Consider the following 24,149-nt stretch of genomic DNA (forward strand, 5'->3'; position numbering starts at 1 on the left):
AACAAAATAAAAAGAAAATGAAAAGATGCCTGACATCACTAGTTATCAGGAAAATGCAAATTAAAAAACCATGATGAGATACCTCTTCACACTCACTAGGATGGCTACAATCAAAAAGACAAATCATAAGAGTTGATGAGGATGTAGAGAAATTGCACCATAACACTCTGCTGGTGGGAATATAAAATGATACCACCACTTCAAGAAACAGTTTAGCAGTTCCTTATACGGTTAGACAGAGATATATAACTCAGCAATTCTACTTCTATATATAGATCCAAGAAAAACTAAAAGAAATTATGTCCATATGAAAACTTCTATACAGATGTTTATAGCAACATTATTCATAATAGCTAAAAATGGAAATAGTCCAAATGTCTATCACCTAATGTATTCATAAATAAAATGTGCTATATCTATGCATGAATATTATTCAGCTATACAAATATTATTCATACCACAAAAAGGTATGAAGTACTAATATGTGTTCCAACATGAATGAACCTTGAAAACATTATGTTAAGTGAAATAAGTCAGTCACAAGAGACTACATATTGTATGATTCCACTTTTATGAAATGTCTAGAAGAGGCAAATCTATAAATATAGGTGGTAGATTAATAGTTGCATAAGGCTGAGGGAGGGAGATGGAGGTTAGTGGGAGTTGCCAAAAGGTATGGAAGGTTTTTTTTTTTGAGGCAATAAGAATGTTCTAAAATTGACTGTGGTGATGGTTGTACATACTTGTGATCATGCTAAAAATTGCAGGATTGAACACTTCAAGTGGGAGAATTGCATGATTATTAATTATATCTCAGTAAATGTTTTAAAACAAAAGAGAAATCGTTAAAAGGTAACTAAACTTATAATGGCCAGACTTTTACCCATTAAGAAGCAATAGTTAACAATAGTGTATTGGACACTGAAAAATTTAGGTGGGTAGATCTCATGTGAAGTGTTCTTACCAAAACAACAAAAAAAGGGGCACTATGTTATAGAACTAAAAATCACATATACACAAAATCAGTGATGTGGAAGTAAAAGTAAGAAGTTGGCTGAAACTACATGGAAAAATATGTAGAGTGGTTTCTTCCTTTCTTTCTTTCCTTCTTTCTTTCTTTCTTTCTTTCTTTCTTTCTTTCTTTCTTTCTTTCTTTCTTTCTTTCTTTCTTTCTTTCTTTCTTTCTTTCTTTCTTTCTTTCTTCTTTCTTTCTGTCTTTTATGAGAAGGCTGGTAGATATTGAAGAAAGACAACAGAAGTCAAATTGATAAATAGCAAGTGTTCACAAGTTAATGCTATAAACAAAATTTGAGCAGGTAAAAATGAATAAGGAAGCAAGGAAACAAATGAGCACAACCTGCCCTGAGCTGAATGATGTACCAAGGATGTGGATTGAAATGGCTCACCAAGTAAGTGCTGCCAACATTTAAATCTGTACCAGGTGAATATTTAAATATAAAATATTAAATGAAGACAAAATATGGCCTAACACAAGGCTGTAAGGGAAAAAAAGTACAAGATCAGGTTAGCCAGAGACTTCTCTAGAAGATTTAAGAACAATATCAACTGAGTTTTGAGAGGACACATTTATTCCGATAATTCTAACGTGCATCTAGGTTACCAATCATTTGTGAAGGCAATAGAAATATTTTTAAAAAAACAGAAATATTTTTGAATCTCTGTGTACCTAAGTATTTATTGATTTACTTCATTAAAAAAAATACTCAGGAACAGAAATTGGTATCCTTGAGGTCATTTTAAACTTTTAGAAATTAATAAATGAGCAAATTTTTAAAAATATTGGAGAAATATACCAAAACATGGAGTTTAAGAGATGGTTGTATATTTTACTACTAAACTAAATGCAAATGTCAGAAGTAATTCTTGAAATAAAAAAATGACACAAAATTATTTGTTAATAGTAATATTAATTTATTTTTAGAAGTCAGATAAATGAGGTAGGAGAGAGAAGGATGATATAAAGGCATGTAAATTCCTCCATCTTATAGAATGGCGACTCAAGAACTAAATTTTTCTAGATAATAATGCTTAAAAAATATACTTTCAAACATATTTATAGAATGGTAAACACTAAATGGAATAAAAAATAGAATATAGTTTACACATCACTAGAGAAAATAAGCATACAAAAATATAGCCTGTATACCCAAAGATGGATACTAAAAGACACAATTATAGAGGCATAGTATAAAGTGTAATGCAAAATTATAGCATTATATGTTAATAACTAAACATAAATGAGCTAAGGGATTTTATTCAATCGCAAAGGTTCTTAGACTTATTCAAAAGCCAAAATGAAACTCAGACTCTGATATTTTCAGAGAGAAATAGGAAAAAGCAAAACAAAACAGGCATAGAAAACTATATTTCAAGGGAAAAAATTTAAATATTACATTAAGCAAGTTAGCTTTGTATTGATAGTTAAAATTTACAATAAAGATATAACCTATTTATGCACAAAATAATACAACTGAAATATAGAAAGTAAAACTAATTAGCAATGAGCATAAAATAAATGTGCTGAGGGTGATATGTAAAATATCACTGTGTTTCTAGCTACCATAGCTTAAACAGACCAAACTATGCGAAAATTAAGGATATAATAAAAGAGATTTAGTAGATGTGTGCTAAACTTTGCAACATTTTTAGATAGCTTTCAAACAATAATTACCAAAAAATAATCAATGGCTCAAAGTATAAGCTCAAGGTATAAGCTCTAGAGTGCATTTAGAAAATTAAGATAATAGTAGAAATAGAATAAATATCCCAACATCTCTAAGTTTAAAAGAAGGGTATTCTAAAACCTAACTGCAGGTCAAGATGGAAATCAAACTTAGAATATAGAGTATTTAAGAATTAACTATTTGAAAAATGGCATATAAAAATGTCATGGATTGAGGCCAAAGCTACAGAAACAAATTCAGAGCCTTAAATGATTTTCTTATTAAGCACAAAAGAATCTCAATAAATAATGCTAAGCATTAAAAGAATTGTCTTTTATTGTTCTTTTTTATCTTAGAAAAGCAGAGGGATGCAATAATAAAGGATCAATTAATGAAATCACAAAAGGATATTTATTGAATTGACAAATACAAGAAATAATTCTTCAAAAAAAATGAACGAGATTGTGACAAACATAACTAAAAAATAAAATTAGAAATAAGAAAGAGAATATAGTGTCCTATGTGTTTAAGAATTAACACTCCTATTCTGGAAGCTCTCTTTAATATCATAGTTCCTGGTCATGCATAAGAACAGATACTGTTGTTCAAGGGAAAGCAAAGTAATCATTATCCACAGACATAGAAGATAATTAGGAAAAAATAAAAAAAGAAAAATGTCATGTTCCTTAACAGGTAAAGTGGATGTTATAATGTCATATTTTCTGGTAAAAGATTTTTATGTTTGATATATGCCTAATCACGGATGCAACTGGACTTTTGAATTTATTTTGTTATTTTATTTTAATTAATTAATTAATTAATTAATGTATAGCATGTTCAAGTGGGGGGTGGGGGTGGCAGATGGGCAGAGAGACTCTACACAAGCTCCATGCTTAGCCCAGAGCCAGACATGGGGCTCCACAAGGGGCTCTATCTCATGATCCTGAGACAAAGACCTGAACCAAAATCAAGTCAGGAAGCTTAACTGACTGAGCCACCCAGGTGCCCCTCAACTGGACCTTTTTTTTTTTTTTCTCAAGTGGACTTTTAAAAAACTTGATACAAATATGCTAAATTTCCTCCGTAAACAGTTTATGAAATTGTCCTTCCAGGCTCCCAGGTACTATCATAAATACTAGATATTTCATAACTAAACATTGTAGACAATAGTAAAAATGAGAGAAGCTCAACCAGAATAGATTCCTGAGAACAATAGTGGAGTAGTTCTTTGTAAAATACAGGACTTGGCAAATCTGGCCCTTGGGCCAAATCCAGCCTGCCACTTGCCATCTTAAATAAATTTTTATCGGGATGCAGACATACTCATTTGTTTATAAATAGGTTTTTGTGCTATAATGACGGAAGTTAAGTACTTTCAATGGAGTCTGTATGGCTCTCAAAAAACTAAAATATTCACCATTTGGCCCTTTACAAAAAAAGTTTGCTGATCTGTTCTTTCATATGATAAGGAAAGCATCATACACCATAGGGAAAAAAATGTTTATTCTACAAATGATTTAGGGGTAACTGGCTATCTGGAAAAAATTCTTCAACAATATGGTAATGATTAAATAAATCATGATACACTTATATTACTTACATTGTCCAGATATTAATATTATGTTTTCAGAGAATATTTAATGGCACTGTAACAATTATATGATATAATAAAATATGCAAAAAGGCAAGATCCAAAAAATAACATGATATAAAATTCATGTTAAAAGTGCAGAGCTAAAAAAAAAAAAAGTGCAGAACTCAGCTGATATAGGTTTATTTTTGTGAAAATAATTATACTTAATACCCCAAAATTTTACTTGGTGATTAACTCTTGATGATAGACTTCTGATTGATTTCAATTTTTTCCTATAATTTTATTTATTTTCTATATTTTTTGACTGAAGATATATTTATATTAAATTTCTAAAAAAGGAAATGAATGAAATTCATATAATTCAGTAGCAAACACCACACACACCCAAGTACCATTCAAAATGGGCCAAGGAACTGAATAGACTTTTTTCCAAAGAAGATGATCAAATGGCCAACAGGTACATGAAAAGGTGCTCAACATCACTAATCATCAGGGAAATGCAAATCAAAACCACAATGAACTATTACCTCATACCTGCTAATTATGACCATTGTCAAAAAGGCAAGAAATAATACATGTTGATGGGGATGAGGAGAAAAGGAAACCACTGTGCACTGTGGTAGGGAATGTAAATTGGTGCAGCCACTATGGAAAACAGTATGATTGTTCCTCAAAAATTACAAATAGAACTACGATATCATCCAGTAATTCCCCTTCTTGGTATGTCTGAAGGACACAAAATCACTCTCTCAAAGATACAGCTGCACTCCCACGCTCACTGCAGAACTTTTTACAATAGCCAAGAGTTGCAAACAACTTAAGTGCCCATTGACAGAGGAGTGGATAAAGAAAATGTGGTATACATATACAATGGAATACTACCCAGCCATAAAAAGAAGGAAATCCTGCCATTTGCAACAACATGGATGAATCCTGAAAGCATTCTGTTAAGTGAAATAAGTCCAGGAGAGAAATATGAATATTGTATAATCTCACTTATATGTGAAACCTAAAAGCAAACAAACAAACACACACACATGCACAAAACAAAACAAAAAAACCCTGATCCTACAGTAACAGAGAAGAGATTGGTGGTTGCCAGGGGCTTGGATGTTGGGCATGGAGCAAACAAGTGGTTAAAGGATACCAGCTTCCAGTTATAAGATGAATCAGTTCTGAAGATGTAATGTATGGCAGGGTGAGTGCAGTTAACAATACTGCATTATATACTTAAAAGTTGCTAAGAGATTTTAAAAGTCCTCTCTCTCTCTCTCTCTCTCTCTCACACACACACACACACACACACACACACAAATGCAGCTATTTGAGGTGATGAATGTGTCAACTAACCCTACTGCGGCAATCATTTCTTAATATGTACATATACCAAATCATTACACTATATACCTTAAATGTACATAGTGTTATAAGTCAATTATATCTCAATAAAACTCAGCCAGAGAAAGGAAGCAAGTGTTATAAAATAGTTAGAGGCAAAAATAAAATAAAATAAAATGTAGCCACAAAGAACTTGATGAGAATATAGCTGAATATTTAAGTGATCTCAGGATACCTGATAATTCTCTTGGTCAGCAGGCTACTTTTTAAGCATAAAAACTATAGAATAATTCACAAAACAAAATATGCATTTACATGATCACATACAAATTAAAAGGTTATATACTTTGAAACTATCATGAACACAATACAATTAAAGGGCCTCCTAGAGAAAATGATAATCGGTGCCTGCTAGAGCTCATGAGATGGCATTTACAAACCCGTGAGGGCAGCACGAAGTAATAGGAGATAATCCAGCAATATGCACCAAGAGCTTTAAAAATGTTCATATTTGTTAAAAACCCAGTAAGTTTGCCTCAAGATCATAAATTGCTTCTTGTTCAAAAATTATGTAAAATATTGTTTAACACAGGGTTAGTTATTGTTACACACACAAAAAATATTTTTTTACAACAAAAAATTTTTAAAACGAAATGCCCCATAATAGCTAGATAACAGTTAAACAGGTTCTGGAATATCTATAGGTTAGAACTGCATGAAGTCCTATGGAGGCACTGCAAATCATGATACCCAATAATATGACATGATTAATGCTCTGGATAAAATACTAAGTGTTAAAAGGAAAAAACAAAAAACAAAAAACAAAAAAAAACAAGATCTAAAACTGGGTGATCCATGTTTATTTATCCATCTGGGAAGAAATATACCAAAATATTAAGCATGCTTCTCTCTGGGTATTAGAAATACGGTTCACTTAAATGTTTTTCTTTATACCCTTCTGTGTTTTCAAAATATCCCACACTGAATAACTTTCCTAATGAAAGCAGTCAGTGATTTTTAAACAAAGAACAGTCTAAGTTGTGCTTTGCAATGATGATTCTAGAAGGTCAGCATGAAAGGTTATTGTTTTGTCCAATTTGTTCCAATCTCAAGGATTTGACCTTAACATGTTTCCCCTTCTGTGTTGAAATCAGTCACCTTGTAACAGCACAGACTTTTTGATCAATCCGTCGCTGACATTTATTGAGCATTTACTAATCCCTAGGTCTTGGTTTGGCTTGAAATTATATCCTTTTAAAAGAGTGTGTCACTTTCAAAACTTCCCATCAACTGGTATAATTTCAGGATAGGTCACAGGGTTTCATGGGTGCCTGACCAACTCTGGAACCATTCACAACCCTGGACACAAATCTCCACCCCCTGACCTGTACCCTAGATCTCTCTCCTTGATTCTCCCATGGGGGCGTCAAGGAGCAGCACTGCAGGCAGCAACACCTGCAAGGACAGAGACTAGTGATGTCTGTCTGTCAGCAGAGCTCTCTTGTTCCCATTTTGCTGCCTCAATATTCAGCTGCAGAGAAGTAACTTTGGGCATTTCGTGGGGGTGTGTTCTGAGCTCGTACCAAGGTTTCTTTGTGATCTGAGGGACGCGGTGCAAAGACAATGCTTTTCTTTGAAAAAGGATAACTAGCTGGTCATAATGGAAGGCACGGATTTCTTCACGTGGTTGGGATATCACTCACAGAACATAAACTGATTGGCCTGCAGCTAAGCACAAATCCAGAACTTTCTGCATTGGAAGTGGCTGTTTCAGTACCCTGCGGCAAACAGATGATGGGCCCTCAATACCAGTTATAGCAGACAACTCCTATGGAGAATGTGCCAGCTAGAACAAACTTCTGTACAACTCACCTGACCCAGAGGACATAGTTCTTTTCTGGATTAACAGAAACACTAGAATCGAAGGCAGACACGCAAACTTCTGAAGGTAGTATTGTAATATGGAAGTGCGGTCTTTGGCCTCCGAACTATGCATGTAGGTGAAGGAATATGGGAGTCCATCTTCCCACTACCAAGGTCGGGGTTCCACCCCTCATCAGGGAAGACCTTCTTTCAGATAGGACACCATGGCACCCCGGGTTATGTGCACTGACCTCAGAATTCAGCTAGCGTGGTTTTAAATCCCGGATTTGCCATTAGACAGCTCTGACAATGGGAAAGTTGCCTGACTCTTCTCTGCCTCGAGTTCCTCATCCATGTAATGGGAACAAAAAAAAAACCCCAGTGCAAGCCGACTTATAGGATGGTGTTAAATGAGATGCTCTGTGTAACGTCTAATGTGCAATAAATAATAAATGATAGCTGATAAAAATAAAAACCAGCTAGCAATGCAACCAATGCAGAAAACCCCCTCTCCCTATGTTTCGGTGTTCTCATCTCTCATATCAGAGAGCTGGCCCAGATCACATGCGTGGCCTCCTCGGCCTCGGAACCTTGACGTTTCTCAGATCCCATATGTAGACGGAGTAACAGGCATCGTGCAAGCTGAGAGATGGTGGGCAGAGGACCTGACAGCACAGGGAAATCTGAGCCCGCACTGCCACCTAGCCTGCTCTGAGGACGCCCCTCTGCGCCTGTGTTTCTAACTGGTGCATCTTCCTCTTTTTATTTTTTTAAAGTATAATTACCAGAGCTTATGTTTCACAGTTAATGCTGTCAAGCCTTTTAAACTAATTGGTCTTTTATAGAAAATTTAACTGAAAATTAACACATCTTTTAATAACATTGCCTTAACTTTAATGGCACTTTGCCTTTCGTTTATAATTGCTCTAAAATTGTCATTTTCCATGCCATAGCTGCCATTTTTTAGATTTGCTAGTTTTCATGGTGTAGATTTTTATTTTTAGTATTTTTCTTTCATGAGGGATGAGAACGACTTGATTTTTTTTTTTTTTCTTAATGCCAGATCTGCTTGGCCTGATGTGACAGCAGGGGAATGTTCTGGGTGCAACAGAGCACACTGCCATTTGCCACATGGACACTGGCGCTAGCTCATCTGCCTCGGGATGGCCCACGGCCCGTCTCTCACCTTGTGAGCAGGAGAAATGAGGCTCTCGAGTGTAGTGCAAGGAAGAGGGCCATGAGGAGTCATTTGTTTATATAACACGGCACTGGATTAGCCTGGGCTGACTACGAACTTGGTCTGCTCCATAACACCCTCCCGGGGTTTAGCCAAAATGCAAGTACAATTAAGAGAGTGAATCATGTGAGTCCATCTTCCAGATGGTCACATTCTTCAGTTACAACATAAGCCTCAGTCATTTCTGGCAAACAGAGACTAGCTCTGATATTAGAGAATAGAATATAGAAACATATAATACACACATACGCATATATATGTACATGCATGTATAATAAATCTACTTCTTTGTAGTTACATTGGATCTGAAGAAGTATTTGCTGATTCTGTGAAAGATTTTCATATACCTCTGTCTTTACCCAGTTACCCTAACATGATATCATTCCCATTGACAGTGGGACCCAACTTTCCCAGACAGTGGAAAAGACATGCACTGGCTGCTAGTGAGCTGGGACTGAGACCAGTCCTAATTCATGGCCTAATTCATGTCCTAATTCATGGGCCAGTGCCATATTGTGTCTCCTATAAGTCCTTGCCTTTGTTATGAAATATTAATTCATTGAACATGCAAATATCCACCCTGGGCATTGGAGTAGTGAGCAAAGCAAAGACAGGCCTGGCACAAAATGGTCATATTGAAATTTCTTTGGGCTCCTGGGGGAATTCAGTGGTGGGGGTCCCAAAAAAGGTGGAGGGTCCAAAGAAAGTGGACATCATGTGCTCATCCTCCCAATTCAAAGGACAGGCACATGGCCAGAAGTCCAAGGGTGTTGTTGGAACATAGTCATGCAGGTTCACAAAATTAGAAGCAGGAGGCCTGCAAGTCGGGTTCAGTGGGATGGACAGGTGGCAACCAGTGGGGTGAGTGAAGCAGGCCTGGGAGAATTTAACAGGAAACAGTGTGGGCTCCAGTTAAAGGAAGCACAGCTCAGCTCTAGCCGATGGGTGCTTTGTGGGTATCTGGGAATCTGCTTTGTCACTCCAATCAAAATAAGCTGGAAATCCATATTCTAAGGGTAATCTTAAAAGTTTAAAATATCGGCAACAATTCTAGTTAAAAATGAAAAACTTTGGGAAATACAGAACTGTCTACAGGATGGGTGTTGCCTGCAATGTGCCATTTTGAGACTTCTATGAGAGACGCTTCATTAGAAGCCAGATATCAATCCAGGTGCTCATGCCAACATATCATGCTGTTTCTGTTCCTTTTTTCTCTTAAAACGAGTGCACTAGGATGGAGTGTGGGACAGAAAAATACTTCAAGAGTCAACTCAGTGATGGGTTTGTCCTTCCAGCAACACACACAGGAAGCAGAGGCCTTAGGAGGATCCTGGTGGTATCCAAAGGAAGATGCATGCATTTTCTAACCAAGACTAAAGTGTTTAGCCCCAGACCTAGAACTTGACAGTACATGGTCTTTGTACTCAGAATACTCACAGTGTGGACGATAGCTCTGCCCGTCTGACTGCTTCTTGCATGTCCCTCACCTATATCTACAACATTCCAACCACGATGGCCTTCAGCTACCTCCTCAGGCCCATCAAAGTCAGCTCAGCACCACTGTTTAGCTTTAGCCCTGATCTTGCATCTGCCGTGGAAATCTGATCACCCTTACCCCCAGGTGCTCTCTCCTGATTTTTCAGTGTCAGTTTCCAGGTCTTCAGCTAAGACAACTTCACTCTGATCACTGTGGCTAACACACGTCTCCACACCCTCAAATCAGTTTTGCCCATTTGATATTATTCATTGACTACTACTGATAAGTAGCTGTCATTACTGATTTACATAATCATTTACATAATTATTGCCCATGAGAATGAAAGTTCCAACAGCATGAGGGCCAAGGTCTCCCTCTTTCTTCTTCACTGCTAAATCCCTGGCATTGAAAGAGTGCCTGGCATTCAGTTCAGTGCCCAAGGAAGGCAATGATCAATAATGATAAATACAATATCGAGCTTGTCATGTGTGAAGCACTGCACTAATCACTTTACAGCCTTAACTCATTTGAGGATCTCGACAATTCTGTGAGGTAGGTACTATTATTATTCCAATTTTAAAGATGATAAAACTGAGGCACAGAGAAGTTAAGTGTATCCCGCCCATAAATGCTGGTTCTGGAATCTGCATCCGAGCAGTCTGGCTCATAGTTCATGACTTTTCTGCCTAGGGAGGGGCCAGATACAACTCAAACTGAGGCTGCAGGTGGGAGAAGGTAGTGGTGTGGAAGTCAAGTCCAACACTTGAGCACCAGTTTCAGCTCTAAATTCAGAGAGGCTTCCTTTCATCTTTTTCGTGTGTGTGTGTGTGTGTGTGTGTGTGTGTGTGTTGGTGGTGGCGGGGGGGCTGGGGGCAGGCTGGTACCTTTTGCTGAATACACTGCTTAGTTGTGAGCCTCTTCCTAGAGGCAGATACCCACAAGCATAATTATTCCCTCTGATCATGTGTCTCTGCTGTTGATTAGCAGGAGAAAGCCACGAGGCCATGTCTGCAACATCCCTATCTGTTTAGGAATGCCTATGACGAATCAAAACACTGTTCTTTTAACAAATGAAGCAGCAAGCAGCAGGAGTTGAGTTATGAAGGACAATATTCAGGGGACGGTTAGACACATGATTAAGTGGCAATTTTGGGGCTAGAAAAAGCAGATCATGGACATCTGAGGAAGTGTGTGTGCGAACGTCGAGACGTTGCTTGTAAGCAACTGTCTGAGATGGAAGCTTACCTCTGACTCCCGCTGCTTGGAGGAGGCTCAATTTCTCAATTTACATTCCTGCCAACGTTTTCAGTTCCTTCTAGTTACTGCCTTGGTTTTTGACTAATCTCTTGTTGTTGTTGTCGTTGTTTTTCATAAATTAGGGTTGGGGTGGAATGCAAAGAAATCACAGGTAACATTTTTGTCTGAAGGCCCAGATTCGAGTGAGTCTGTTGAACCAGATCCAATTCAAGACCTCACTGTGGGGGTGGGCCTGGGTGGCTCAGTCGGTTAGGCTTTGGCTCAGGTCATGATTCCAGGGTCCTGGGATCGAGCCCCGCATGGAGCTCCCTGCTCAGGGAGCCTGCTTCTCCCTCTCCCTCTGCCTCTGTCCCTGCTTGTGCTCTCTCTCTCTTTCTAGAGAAAGGGGAGGAGAAAAAAAAAAGACCTCACTGTGGAACTTGCTCATCCCAGACAAGGAAAACCAGGCCTGGAATAATCGGATGGGCTTTTTGACTAATGATTTGAAAAGTCCCCATCAGCGCATCGGTTAAATATGTGTTGCTTCAGGTTTATTCACATTATTGTCCAAAAGATCAGACACTGTAGCTGAAGTGCCTCGCAGAGTTCTGGGCCCTCAATAAATGAAGCCGATGATGATTACAATGACAGTTACTAGATTCTCGATACTCTTTTTTTTTTCCCAGGCTGGAATTCAGAAGGAATGCTGCTGGCAGACCCGTGGCATCCATACATGCTTTTAGGCACTCTCTCCCAGACACTTCAGTTTGCATTTCAAAGGAGATTAGAGATGGCTTTTTAAAAATTTCAAACCAACCCACTTTGATTTCTCATCTGAGTTTCCAAAAACTGACTCTGTGGTGGGGCTACAGACAAATAGCTGTGCAGCTCAGATCCAGATGTGCCCCCCTAGCCCCACCCCATAGCCACCGAGTGCCCCTTCTGTTGTGTAGGGGTGAAGTTCTTTGCTGCTTAAAATCCATTTTAGCGGCTCATTGGTACGAAGGGCTGGCTTCATGGGTGTGTAGACTGTGGGGTCACCCACGGTCCATGCTCAAAGGAGCCCTCGCTTGGCTTAAAGCTCTGCACTCAACATTTTGAAATTCTTAATCATGTATGAAAAAGTGGCCTTGCTAATTCCTGCCTGGAATATCCTGAATGTCTGATACATAGAAACAAATTTTTATAAGTTTGGATTTTATAAAATGTTAATAGAGTATTTTGCAGCTCTTGGAAAAAAAAAAAAAACACAGTTTAATCACCTTTTAGGGAAATCAGTCTTCTGTAATCTCTGTAATTCTGATCCTGTAGTTAAGATCAGAAGTAAAATGAAATTTCTAAAAGAGATGAATTAAAGAAATCCCTTTGAAACCGAAGACCAGTACAGACAGTTTGGCACTGTATGAGCACATCCTGTAGCTTCTATCATTCCTTCTGGCTTGCTTAAGGAGTTGGCCCAAACTGGGCCCAACATCACTAGCAGGTAGAGAATGGTTGGGCCCAGAACCATCAGGCCATCAGAATGAAATCCCAAATTCTGGAAAACCAGGAGTGCCTTGTCTAGTGACCTTTTTTTCTCCTTCTTGACTAGGCATCATGCAAAGGTATGGCATGATGCCTAGTAGTCAACCTCCATTCAGATGAATAGGGTTTCATAATTATTTTTACATCCATAATTCTAATTTTTTAAATAAGATATGCTTAGAGTTGGACCACATTCAGGAAAACAGAGTAACCTAAATTAGTCTTTAAAAGCTTTATGTTTTTTCTTTCCTCAAATAGAAGTTCTTCTGGGATTAGTTTTAATGAATAGAGAAGAATAATGCATAATTAGCATATCAGTTGTTTAACACATTCAGGAGAATAGCCTTCTTAAGCACTTTAAGATATGTATGTGTATAAAAACTCTCTGAGCTATGTTTATGGCTTTAATGTGTTCAATAAAACTTTTTCATGGATTCCTCAAAGGTCAGTTTTTATCCAGCTTATGTATGTATTTTCATAAGTGGTGAATTTGAGAATTCCAAAATAAAGAGGCTTTTCTCTATGATAAATAAAGACACTCAGTGGGAGCACCTCACAATCCCCACTTATAACCTACTCAAGTGTCTGCTTTTTGCCTTTTTTCAGTTCAAGATAGCTCGATGAACTAGTGCCTACTTTTTAATTGTTATTCATTTTTGGTCTTAAAAGTGAAAAAAACAAAACAAAACAATGCCTTGTTTGTTTGGTACCTATCAAATTATAAAAGAAATTAATGATGTCTTTGATCCCTCAGATAACCCACTTTCCTCTCTTTACCACCACGTCATTCCTTCCCGGCAGCAGAGAACTAGGCCAGGCCTGATCCTCATGCATGGTCCTCTCCCAGGACTTATATTTCAGTGACCTGGCTATGACGTAAGAGTCACCCTTCACATTTTGTCCTCTTCCATCTTCTGCTTATATTTATCTATCCCCAAGTCCTATCAGTCTTCCTGACCAACACTACTTAGATGCTCCCATCTCCCTCTAGCCCTGCTAACCCTATCCTCATCCAAACTTTAGTAGCCTCAGACTTCCTGCTGCCATCTTGCCTCCAGAGCCATCCTCCACACACCAGCCAAGATGATCCTCTTAAAGCATACACCTGATCACATGACTTGCCAGCTTAAAACCATCCTTCAATGCCTCCTCATTGATCTTAAAAAAATGAAGCCATGAAAATGGGTTTCTTGGTCGTATAGGTCCAACCTTGCCTCATCCTCTCCTCTCCCTTTCTCACTATGGCCCAACTACAAAGTCTTTCTTTGGCCTCCTTAAGATGGTCAGTTTCCTTCACCACCAGGCCTTTGCATTTGCTTTCCTTCTTTGGGGGTAGGGGTGGGGTTACTCTTCCTCATAAAATCTCCCCTCTTCCTTATCTTCCTCACAATTTCAAGAATTCATAATCCAACTTTTATTTGCACAAGAGTCTGACTAATGTTGGTATCTGCTTCTAGATTGCAAGCTCTGTGTGGTCATGCTCTTCCCTAGAGTTCATGCTCTAGTCTTGGACCACCGATGTTGGGGGTTGGAGGTGCTCTACTCCCACATCCCGCACCCACTCACCGCACTCATAAGCGAGTCCAGGACACTGACTGCAAATGCTGTCCCACATGCAAATGGCTGCGTGAGGTACAGTTCTGTGTCGGGGTCGTCATCATCGTCTTGGTCCAAAAACTGAACATTAGTATCATTCACTAGAAAAAGTGTAAAATGAGAATTAGCTCAAAAGACCACATACAAACAGTGAAGCCAGAGAAAGAGCAGGCCACTGGCTTAGCAACACTGAAGTCACTGAAAAGGAAAGAAAAGCATGGGAGAAGCTGTAGATGAATCTTGGGGGTGGGAGCCAGTGGACTCAATGGACTGCTCCTATGTGATTGTTCAAGCTTCCCAGGCCCAGAGAGCAATGAGTTCAAGCAGCCTTGCTCCATGGCAGACCACTGGAGAACTGCTGGACAGTGCTGGTCAGTCCTTTGGTATAGTTTTAGAATCATGACCAAAAAACACCCTGAGGTGTTTTTCGGTAGCCAAGTCCTTTGAGACATGGACACATCTCAAGGATGAGTAGCCATGAGTAGCCATGCTGGGATGCTAAGTTTAGGCACAGGAAAAGAAAGCGACTTATTAAGACCGAAGAGCAGTAGACTAGGAGCACAGCAAAGGCGCATAGCAGGGAATTCACCTGTAGGCTGGACCTACAGGCTGCCCGGGGTTGGCTTGGGTAGGGCCTCGTGTCCCTAGCCTTGAATCCAGGCCCACGCTGACAGGTCCTGTTTGATAGAACAGTGACCCCAGGTGGGATGGATCCTGGCTGTCTCTGGCTGCTTGCTGACAAGGACTTGCTGTGCATTCCGAGTTGCATGGGGGACGCCCACGTTCTCCCTTTCCCCTTCTAAACAGCTCAATCTTTTATGTGCTGCAGCTCAAGTAGAAGGAGCATTTGATGCTGTAGTTCATTTCTATCTGAGGATTCCTTAAGGACTCCTCCGGCGGGCATGTGCAGACTGATTGGCTGTGTCACTGAGATGTCTTTAACTTATTAAAAATTAAATGACAAATTAATTTCCATTCCCATCTTGGCTTCAGAAATTATCAGTTTTGCAGAGCAAGTAATAGAAAAGAAAGTGTGTGGTGGGGGAGGAGATGAGTGCTCGCGATTTCTGGAATAATTATGGTGCTTTTAGGAAAAGAATAGATGAGGTTTCCTTTTTCTGATTCCTTTTTAAATGTATCAGGAGTGAATTCTCTTTCCTAGAGTTATTGTTTTAATTTTTTTTCCTGAAAGTAACTTTTTGGATAACTTTTTTCCCAACTTTTGGTTGTTTATTGTATAAAGCAGAATAAATGATAATAGGATAAAAGGCAAGGCATGGAATTAGTTCTAAATGACACCATCTTGTTTCCCCAGAGAAAAAATTTAATGGGGGAACATCTTTGCCTCAGCAACACTTGAATCACAGCTGGTGGGTAAAAGTGCAAAATGTGGGATCTGACAAGTAAGCTTTGAATCTAGGCTGTGTACAAACTCTGTACAGGCAATGCATCTCGTCATTCTGCACCTTAGCTCCTCTCTCTGTAAAATGGGAGAAATAATAGCAGCTCTCACAAGACTGTCAGGAAGCTCCTACGAGACTGTGCTTGGAGTGTGGCCCAGGGCCTTGGCAAGTGTAAGCTGCTCTCAGGATTGCCTTTCTGATTAAATGATCTGTCTACCCTACTACATTATGAAACTTCCCAGCTTCCTTCCGCCTCTCTCAGAAGCAAGGCTCTTGCTTGCTCAGGGACTCTATAGAGTCAAATGGTACCTCCATTTACCCAAAAGTATGTTGGATGCCACAGTTTAGGCTTCCTGCTTGGTGAATCAGAAAATATGAACTCTGGACAATACACAGAGGAGCATGGTTTTAATTACTTAGGCTAGCCAAGGATGGCGTGTGCATTGACACTCCGAAAGGTATAGCGTTGGTTACCCCTTCTCAAGACCACCGGGAAGGGCTGGTGGTAGACTTGGAGGGGAAGTGGCCACAAGGAGGGAGAGATGACACGACTGTCAGTGAGCCAGGCATTTCAGTCATTGGGAAGGCACCCCAAGGCAGGAACCAGGGGGCCAGTGAAAATCCTGTGTATTGTTCTGGGAGAGTCTCAGAGGGAGAACAGACAGTGTTACCCAAAGCCTGTATGTATCACAGAGCAGTCATTATGTGGATGCTAACAGGTGATTTTTAAATCCTTCTCCCCAAATGTTTTATGGTCATAGATGACTAGAAACCAGGTTAAGTAGGGCTTTAAGCAAATATCCTTCTTGGGGAACTTCTAGAAGCCTCTGACCCTCTAACATCAATTGAAACTCTCCAACGGGATGAAGACTGGAATATACCACACAGTTTTAAAAACCTGGTATCCTCTGCTTTTTAGAAGGCATTTTAATGGCTTGGCATAATGCAGAACACATCTCAGAACATGTAGGTAAATAGTAAATATTTGTGGGATGCAGGGAGGCAAAGTGGTCGGACGATGACGGCTTGCCAAAGGTGGTATGACCACCAGGAAAATAGGGCTTAATGCAGAAAGTAAGGGTGAGGTGAACACATGGAAGGTTCTCTGAGCTCACAGAAGAAATCTCGTGAGGGACAAAGGCTTCAGGGGATTCGGTTTTGCTAACTGAATGCCTGAATTGTTGCCTCAGATTTGGGGCACAAGCCTTCTCTTTTCTCTTCTCCTAATCACAAATCGAGATATCCTGGTTAGTTGGCAGCACATGAACTCCAAACAGAAAAACAAATTCCTGGCAGTAATGATTTTGAAATGCCTCTGAAGGTTTCTGAGATGGAGATATTTGGATGAATTTTCCAACCAGTGGTCTGGGCTGCATGAGCTCCCTGCGCCTCATACAACCCTAAGGTCCTGAAAAGAGCAATCCAGAAACCTAGGCTTTTAGCCAACTTCTCTAAACATGAAAAAGACACCTCTCCTACTGTTGGAAACAGAAAATAGTGCAATACTCCTTGACCTGAGTGAATTTGTCCTGATAAATAGCTATGTCTACAATAATGCAGTGCCGAATGGTGGACAATTTATTCCTTAGTTTCTAGACACCTCACAAGCAAGATTACTGTGTTAAAAGCCTGTTCTCTTATTTTGAAATATATTTTGGGGCCAAGAGAATGGCATGTTCGTTTCATTTGTGAGTCATTCGAAGGCAGGTGCTCCCCACCTCTCTATCCACCCCTCTGCAGAACAGCACTTTTGCTGTCTCTATTTAGAAGATCAATCCCCAGTTCTGAGACCTGCTGCTGATGGGTGCCTTTTACAGAGTTATTAACCAAGTCACGGGGAAGTGTGGAGGGCCTGACAAATGTAGTCATGACCAGAACCTTTCATCTTCCTGGTGAGTCCACTCTGAATCTCTGTGAGGCTCTGGGACAGCCGGGTGGGGGTCAGAGTGCAGGGCTGTGCCTCAGTGGCTGCTAACCTCATCTTTGGCACCCTTCTTGAAATCTGGCTTTTGTAGGAAAAGATCCCATAGGATCTGGCTGCTTTTATGGCTTCAGAACCAGAGCCTCTGAGAAGGGGGGGAAAAGGCAAATAAAGTCAGAATAAAGGAAAATAAACAGCTGGAGGAAAGGCTCCGTCTTAGGTTTCTTATCTTAAAATTTTTATATTTCTCCTTTGACTTCTCTGAGAGCTGTGAAGACATGTCAGTCAAACTGACAGTGTGTTGGAAAAGGAATATAAGGGAGAAGGCGGGAGAGCAGGGGGACACATGGAAAGGAGGGGGAAAAAAAGGCCCAGGCCAAAGAAAATGAATTAGAGCAAAGATGCTTTGGAAACAACTGCCAGGTCAGATGGGTGTGATCAAAGGTTTACTGATGCTGTGTGGGGAAAAAAATCATTAAAAAAGGCCAGAACAAGACAGTCGATTCCAACCAGAGCCACAAATAAAACACATTCAAAGCAGTGCCATGGGGTAGTCTTTCTATTACAGCCCGTGAAATAAAAAACAAGCCGATGATAGTTGGAAACACCAACAACAGAACAAAAGGAGATACTGATGTGAAGGAAAACAGTGCTTCTTACCCAGTTCAGTTATCATTAGAATGTGCGTCCCACTGTTTTTTTCCTGATTGACTGATACCAAAGGCAACTTGCCAGGTTTAGCTAATTGGATACAGCATTTAAGGGTTGGGGAAAGGGAGTGGAGGAAAGTACAGAAAAAGAAGAGCGTGAGGGAATAACAGAGAACACATTGTAAGGTAAGGGGACCCAGCACCAGAGATGGTTAGTATTGTCTTGGGGTTTAGGGAAGAGACCACTCAGCAGCTTTGCAAATTCACAAATAGTAGAAGGAGTGCCATGGCCGGGTTAAAAGTTGGGTTCCACTGGCTGGTAATCATGGCCCTTCAAAAACCATCATATTTTAGGTCAGAATAGCATTCGCTGAAAATGACCTTTAGCTGAGAAGTTCAGCTAGGATGGATTAAATGCCCATTGCCCATTCTCAGAATGGGTCTGGCTTAGACCTGAGGCTTTGTACCTCAGTGGAGGGCTCTGATTGCAAGAGCTGTCTGGAGGTGCTTCCAACGTAAATCACCAGAAGAGTCCATGGATTATGCCTTTCCTCCTTTCCTCCCGCTTCCTTAATTTATGCCCCAATCTCAAATCCATCATCTCAAGCTCCTTTGAGAACAGTTACCAGCATGAAGGAAACTGTCTATTCATGTCAAAGGAAAGATAGATCAGTTTTCCTTTTGGTAATCTGTCATACTACTACCCATACTTCTCTCCACCTCCACCCAAACCAACCCTACTAGAGCCGACTATGCTGAAAGAACTAAGAAACAGGGTAACCTCATATCCTACATGGTTGGAAGAGAGGACAACGAAATCTTCCCAAAGCTGACATTCATCCCTACCTAGTTCAGTAATGATGGGGATGTTGACTCCAGTTGTGATGGATGGCTGGCGTAACATCCCGTGCACTGGGCTGTTATCTGGAGAGGATCTGTCCATTCCTGGAGGTGTAAACCCTAGTACAAAAGAAAGAGAGAAGGGAGAAAAGTCAGAGACATGGAGAGCTTGGGAATAGCATAATATACATACACACTCAAAGAAAGAGTTGTTTATGCATTATTTACAGATCAACAATTAGCACTCCCAGGATAAACTCTGTGTTGCTTTTGTGAATGACAAAGTAAGAGGCCAGGATAAATAATTCTAACCTGCCTTGATAGCTCCCTAAAAATGAGTCTCTGCATCAATTATTGATTTTGCTCATAGATTTTTTTGTTCCCCTCACCTTCCAGGCAGACAACAGGATTGTACCTCCGTGCCTCCATGTGGCATAGGAAATGCTTTGGCCCATGAAAAGTGAACACAACAGTGTATTCCACTGCTTCTGGTACAAATATTTGACTTTCTGCTTCTCCTCCCAGACTGTGGCAACCATGAGAACATGAGTTACTATGGAGACGAAGGCTGGACAGCAGCCTTGTACAGTAACCCAGACCACAAAGCATTCTGAGTGAGTGAAGAGGTGATCTGTGCTGCTTTAAGACACTGGGGATTGCTTTGTTGTTGTCGCCACAGCATAGCCTAACCTATCCTGACTATTACCATAAACCAATTGATTACTTCTTCTCTTGTCAGTGGGTGACTCAAGCCAGGGGTTTTGACAGATTCTGGCCAAAGGGAAGTGGGAGAAAGTTTGCTTGGAGACTTTTAGGAAGTGTTTCCTTGCTCTTAAAAAGAATCACATACGAAGAGATTTCTCTAATTCACTGGACATTGCTCTTGCACCTGTAGTGCCTGGAACTGTGGTAGCATCTTGCAACTACAGTGGCACCAGCTGAGACAAAGCCAGGTTAATGAGACTGGCTCAACTGAATACTGGAAAGACTTAATGATAGAAAGAACTATCCTTGAGAAGTGTCTGGGTTGCTCGGTCTTTTGAACATGCGGGTTTTGATTTTGGCCATGATCTCAGGGTCATGGGATCGAGCCTGCTTGATTCTCTCTCTTCCTCTTCCCCTCCTCTGCACTCTCTCTCTCTCTCTTTCTTTCTCTCCCTCTCTCTCCCTCTCAAAAAATAAGTAAATAAATAGATAAACAAATAAATAAAATAAAAGGAACTATCGTTGAGTTACTGAATTAGCCAGCCATAGAACCAAAACCAACTACCAACTAACCATTTCTCACTACATGAGATTTTATATACAGTATATACAAATAAGATTATAATATACAATATGATAATTATGTATATTTTACATATATAATGATTATATATATAATATATATATATATATATTTCTTATGGTAAAAACTCCTGAGGTTGGTTAGATTGGTTTTGTATACATACACACACTATATGTACACACACACACACACACACACACACACAATTTTATATATACTCTTCCACACACAGGTTTGAACTATGCAAGTCACCTTATAAGCGAATTTTTTTTTGATAACTACAATGCAGTCCTTTCCTTATGATTTTCTAAATAACATTTTCTTCTCTCTACCTTACTGCATTGTAAGAATATAGTGTGCATTGTAAGAATACACACAACATACCAAATGTAGGCTTCATGACTGTTTATCAGTAGGGATTCCAGTCAACAGAAAGCCATCAGTAGTTAAGTTTTGGGAGACTCAAAAGTTATACATGGATTTTCAACTGTGCAGTGGGGGGTTGGCATCCCTCAACTCCTCCATTGTTCAAGGGCCAACTGTACATATTTTTCCTTTTGTGTAATCCCAAATGAAGAGTTTTGTTTTCTTTTCACATGCAGCTGACGTCATCCTGACTGCTGCATATGCCCCCTGCTTGTAGGGGTCCTAAAGCCCCCCCAGTGTGCCTAACACAGACCTCACATGGTAAACATGGGCATAGTAAATTGGAAAGTAGCTTACTTGGTTTCTGATTTTTGCCATTTGGGTGTTTCAGACCCAAATCCCAGCATATATTAGAACAAACTTGGCCTAACTATAACCTCAAGGCTGAATGGCTGCTTCTTTGAGGATGTGCATAGAAATCTATAAACATGAGACATTTATTGACCTCATATATTCATTTGGTGAAAATTAATTGTATCAAGTCAAGCACATGGCAAGGTCTACCATCAACTCTGCTGGTTGCAAGACCCAATTTGCTCCTGACCCTAGAGGAGAGGCAGATAGAAGTTCACATTCACTTGGTTTCTCTTCTTTGCCCTTGGGGGATTGGCTACATGGGTTTATCAGTGAATTAAGGGCTTACCGATACAAAGTCACTTGCTAAATTTCCAAGGACAAAATTCCAAATAGACTGTGTGGCCAGATTCCTGACTTACTCTCCAGTAATGTGGCAATGTTGGATTGATTCTGGTTTATGGTATGTGTGAAGCTCTATCTATAAGGAATGAAATGACAGGTGCTTAATAATTGCTTGTTTTTTTGGAGGTGCATAATGCATGAAATGCCAGCAAAATATAAAAGGGTTTTCCTATTTTCTGCTCTCCTATGTATAAATTTCATACTACTGAATGCCATACTTTCAGAAAGAAAAGTTTTATTTACTATTCATTCTCTGATTGCACTTAATTTTATTCTTTGTGTTGATACACTGTGAATAGGGTAAGTAATTTCGAGTGACAGTGTAATGTCCATCTTTCTAAACTTTGGAATGTCTATTTTTCAGCCAACCACATAACCAAGAACATGCATTTTAAATGCTAGCTGTTTTCTTCCCCAGAATAGCGAAGGGGAAAACTAAACTGTTTTCATCAGAAGTTTCATTCAAAAGCATGAAAAACTGCAAGTGACAGCTGTGTAGATTCAGTGGAGGTGACGTTTTTGAATTTCTTCAACTTGACAAGTAAACACCTTAAATCGGTAATGCTATATGCATAATACATGGCCTGTATTTTGACATCCATCATCAAATGCTGACTTGAGAAAATACGGGTTTGTACGTCAAGGAATAGCACCCATAAAACAGGGAGAAATGCAGGTCACACGGTATTAGGAAAACTGTATTTCATTACAGAACTTGCAACAAGCCAAAGCATCCTTTTATTTTATCTTATTTAAAGATTCCATTTTCAGCTGTGAAAAGACTCAACTCCTTTGCATGAAACCTTCATTTAGAAATGACATGCTTGCCTCATAGGCCTATTTCATTTTGCTTTCATATTCCATTTTCCCCTTCAGTCGTCAAGCCTGGTTCCATTAGCATCTGCAACTGACAAACTATGGTGAGTGTCCAAAGACATCTCTCCATTAAAAGTCCCTTCTCTCTCCTAGGCATGACCCCAAGAACAGAGTGCTTTTGTTGGCAAGGAAACTTCAGCAAAGATAATCCCTCTTTTTCCTTTGCTACTTTTGTAGCTACATATTGTTAAAAGCAAAAGGCAAAGACAAAAGAAAAAGATTTTTTTTCTCTCCTCCTATAGAGTTGTGTTAAAGATGAACGGAATTCATTAACATTGTTCTCTTAGATGTCCTAATATGGGGAAGAACCTGTAGTTTGAAATGGCAGGGCTGATCCAGATTCCCTAAGTGACCTTGGAGATAGTTAGGATTTTCTTTGGGTACATTGAAAAGTGGGACCAGTTGTTAAGAAAGACTAAGAAAAGTTTCTTAATTCCTTATAGCAACTGAAGAATCTCTTTGGAGCTTTCTTTTTTCAGAGCTAATCTCCCACTATTCTTAATTATTTGGGGATATAAAAGTTCCCTCTCGAGTTCCAAGGCTCCTAAAACGGTTTTTACTACTCTCCGGATTCTTTTCCAGCATTTGTGTTCCTAATCATATGTGCCACTGTTGGGTTCAGGTGACAAAAATCGGCAGTGTCTGATGTTCTTTTCATGATACTGGTTATTCCAGGGGCTGATAGCACTCAGCCCCCACCAGGGAAGTTACCTTAAGTAGCTTATGGGATGTTTAGTTAAATGAGACAAGGCCATTTCAGATAGGATGGCTTCAAGTTAAAGAATTGAACACAAGTATTTGGGCCATTCCTAAGAAGTTCAAGGAGAAGAGGTAGAAGGGGACACAGAGGAGATCACCAAGGTTTCATTTTTTTATTAGTTTTTTTTGAGTATCTGCTGTATGCATGCATCTATGTGCAGCACCCAAGAGGCATCATGTGGTTATAGGGGAGGAAAAAAGGCTATGGCTCAGACAAGATCTATACCATCGGGAATCCCTAGACTTCTAGATTTGGGTTGGGTTCCAGGGTAATGCAGAGGTGAGTGCATTAGAAAATGAGACTCAATATCACTGTCTGTATGGAACTCAAAACAAAGGCAAGAGTTTTCTAGACCCAGACTGATTAAGGTAATTGGGAATGAAGAAGATAGCTTTAAATAGAACCCCAAGAAAAAAATTAGCCAACATTTATTGAGTACTTATTATGTACTGAATTCTGTTCATATAATAACTTTAGTTCTCAGAACCAACCTATACAACTATTTGTAGATGAGAAAACTGCAACATGAAGTTAAGTAATCGGCCTCAGGGCACACACTTAGGGATTAGCAGATCTCATATTTGAACCCAGGCAAATTGGCCCCAGGTCCCCTCTAAACCACCATGTCATGGCTTTTATTATGTGTTAAAACTGCACTAGGGGCTTTTCATAGGCCACCTCATTTATTCCTCTGAACAACCTCATGAGTGTAGGCGCTGTTAATATCCCCATTTTGT

At 39.6% G+C, this 24,149-nt stretch overlaps 1 protein-coding gene across 22 annotated transcripts in view; it reads right to left on the minus strand.

The window, feature by feature from the left end:
• KCNMA1 (potassium calcium-activated channel subfamily M alpha 1) overlaps positions 1-24,149 on the minus strand; it is a 717,863-nt gene that overhangs the window by 25,817 nt on the left and 667,897 nt on the right. For 11 of the 22 annotated variants that reach the window (XM_049109051.1, XM_049109052.1, XM_049109053.1 and 8 more), the window contains 3 exons: positions 19,370-19,483; positions 18,534-18,614; positions 14,520-14,650 (listed from right to left, as the gene is read on the minus strand). In XM_049109051.1, the coding sequence (XP_048965008.1) occupies positions 14,520-14,650; positions 18,534-18,614; positions 19,370-19,483 (326 nt within the window). The remainder of the gene's footprint in view (positions 1-14,519; positions 14,651-18,533; positions 18,615-19,369; positions 19,484-24,149) is intronic. The other 11 variants (XM_049109055.1, XM_025435302.3, XM_049109056.1 and 8 more) reach the window with 1 other exon arrangement.

The sequence above is a fragment of the Canis lupus genome, chromosome 4 (assembly GCF_003254725.2).
Source record: "Canis lupus dingo isolate Sandy chromosome 4, ASM325472v2, whole genome shotgun sequence".
Taxonomy (NCBI): domain Eukaryota; kingdom Metazoa; phylum Chordata; class Mammalia; order Carnivora; family Canidae; genus Canis; species Canis lupus.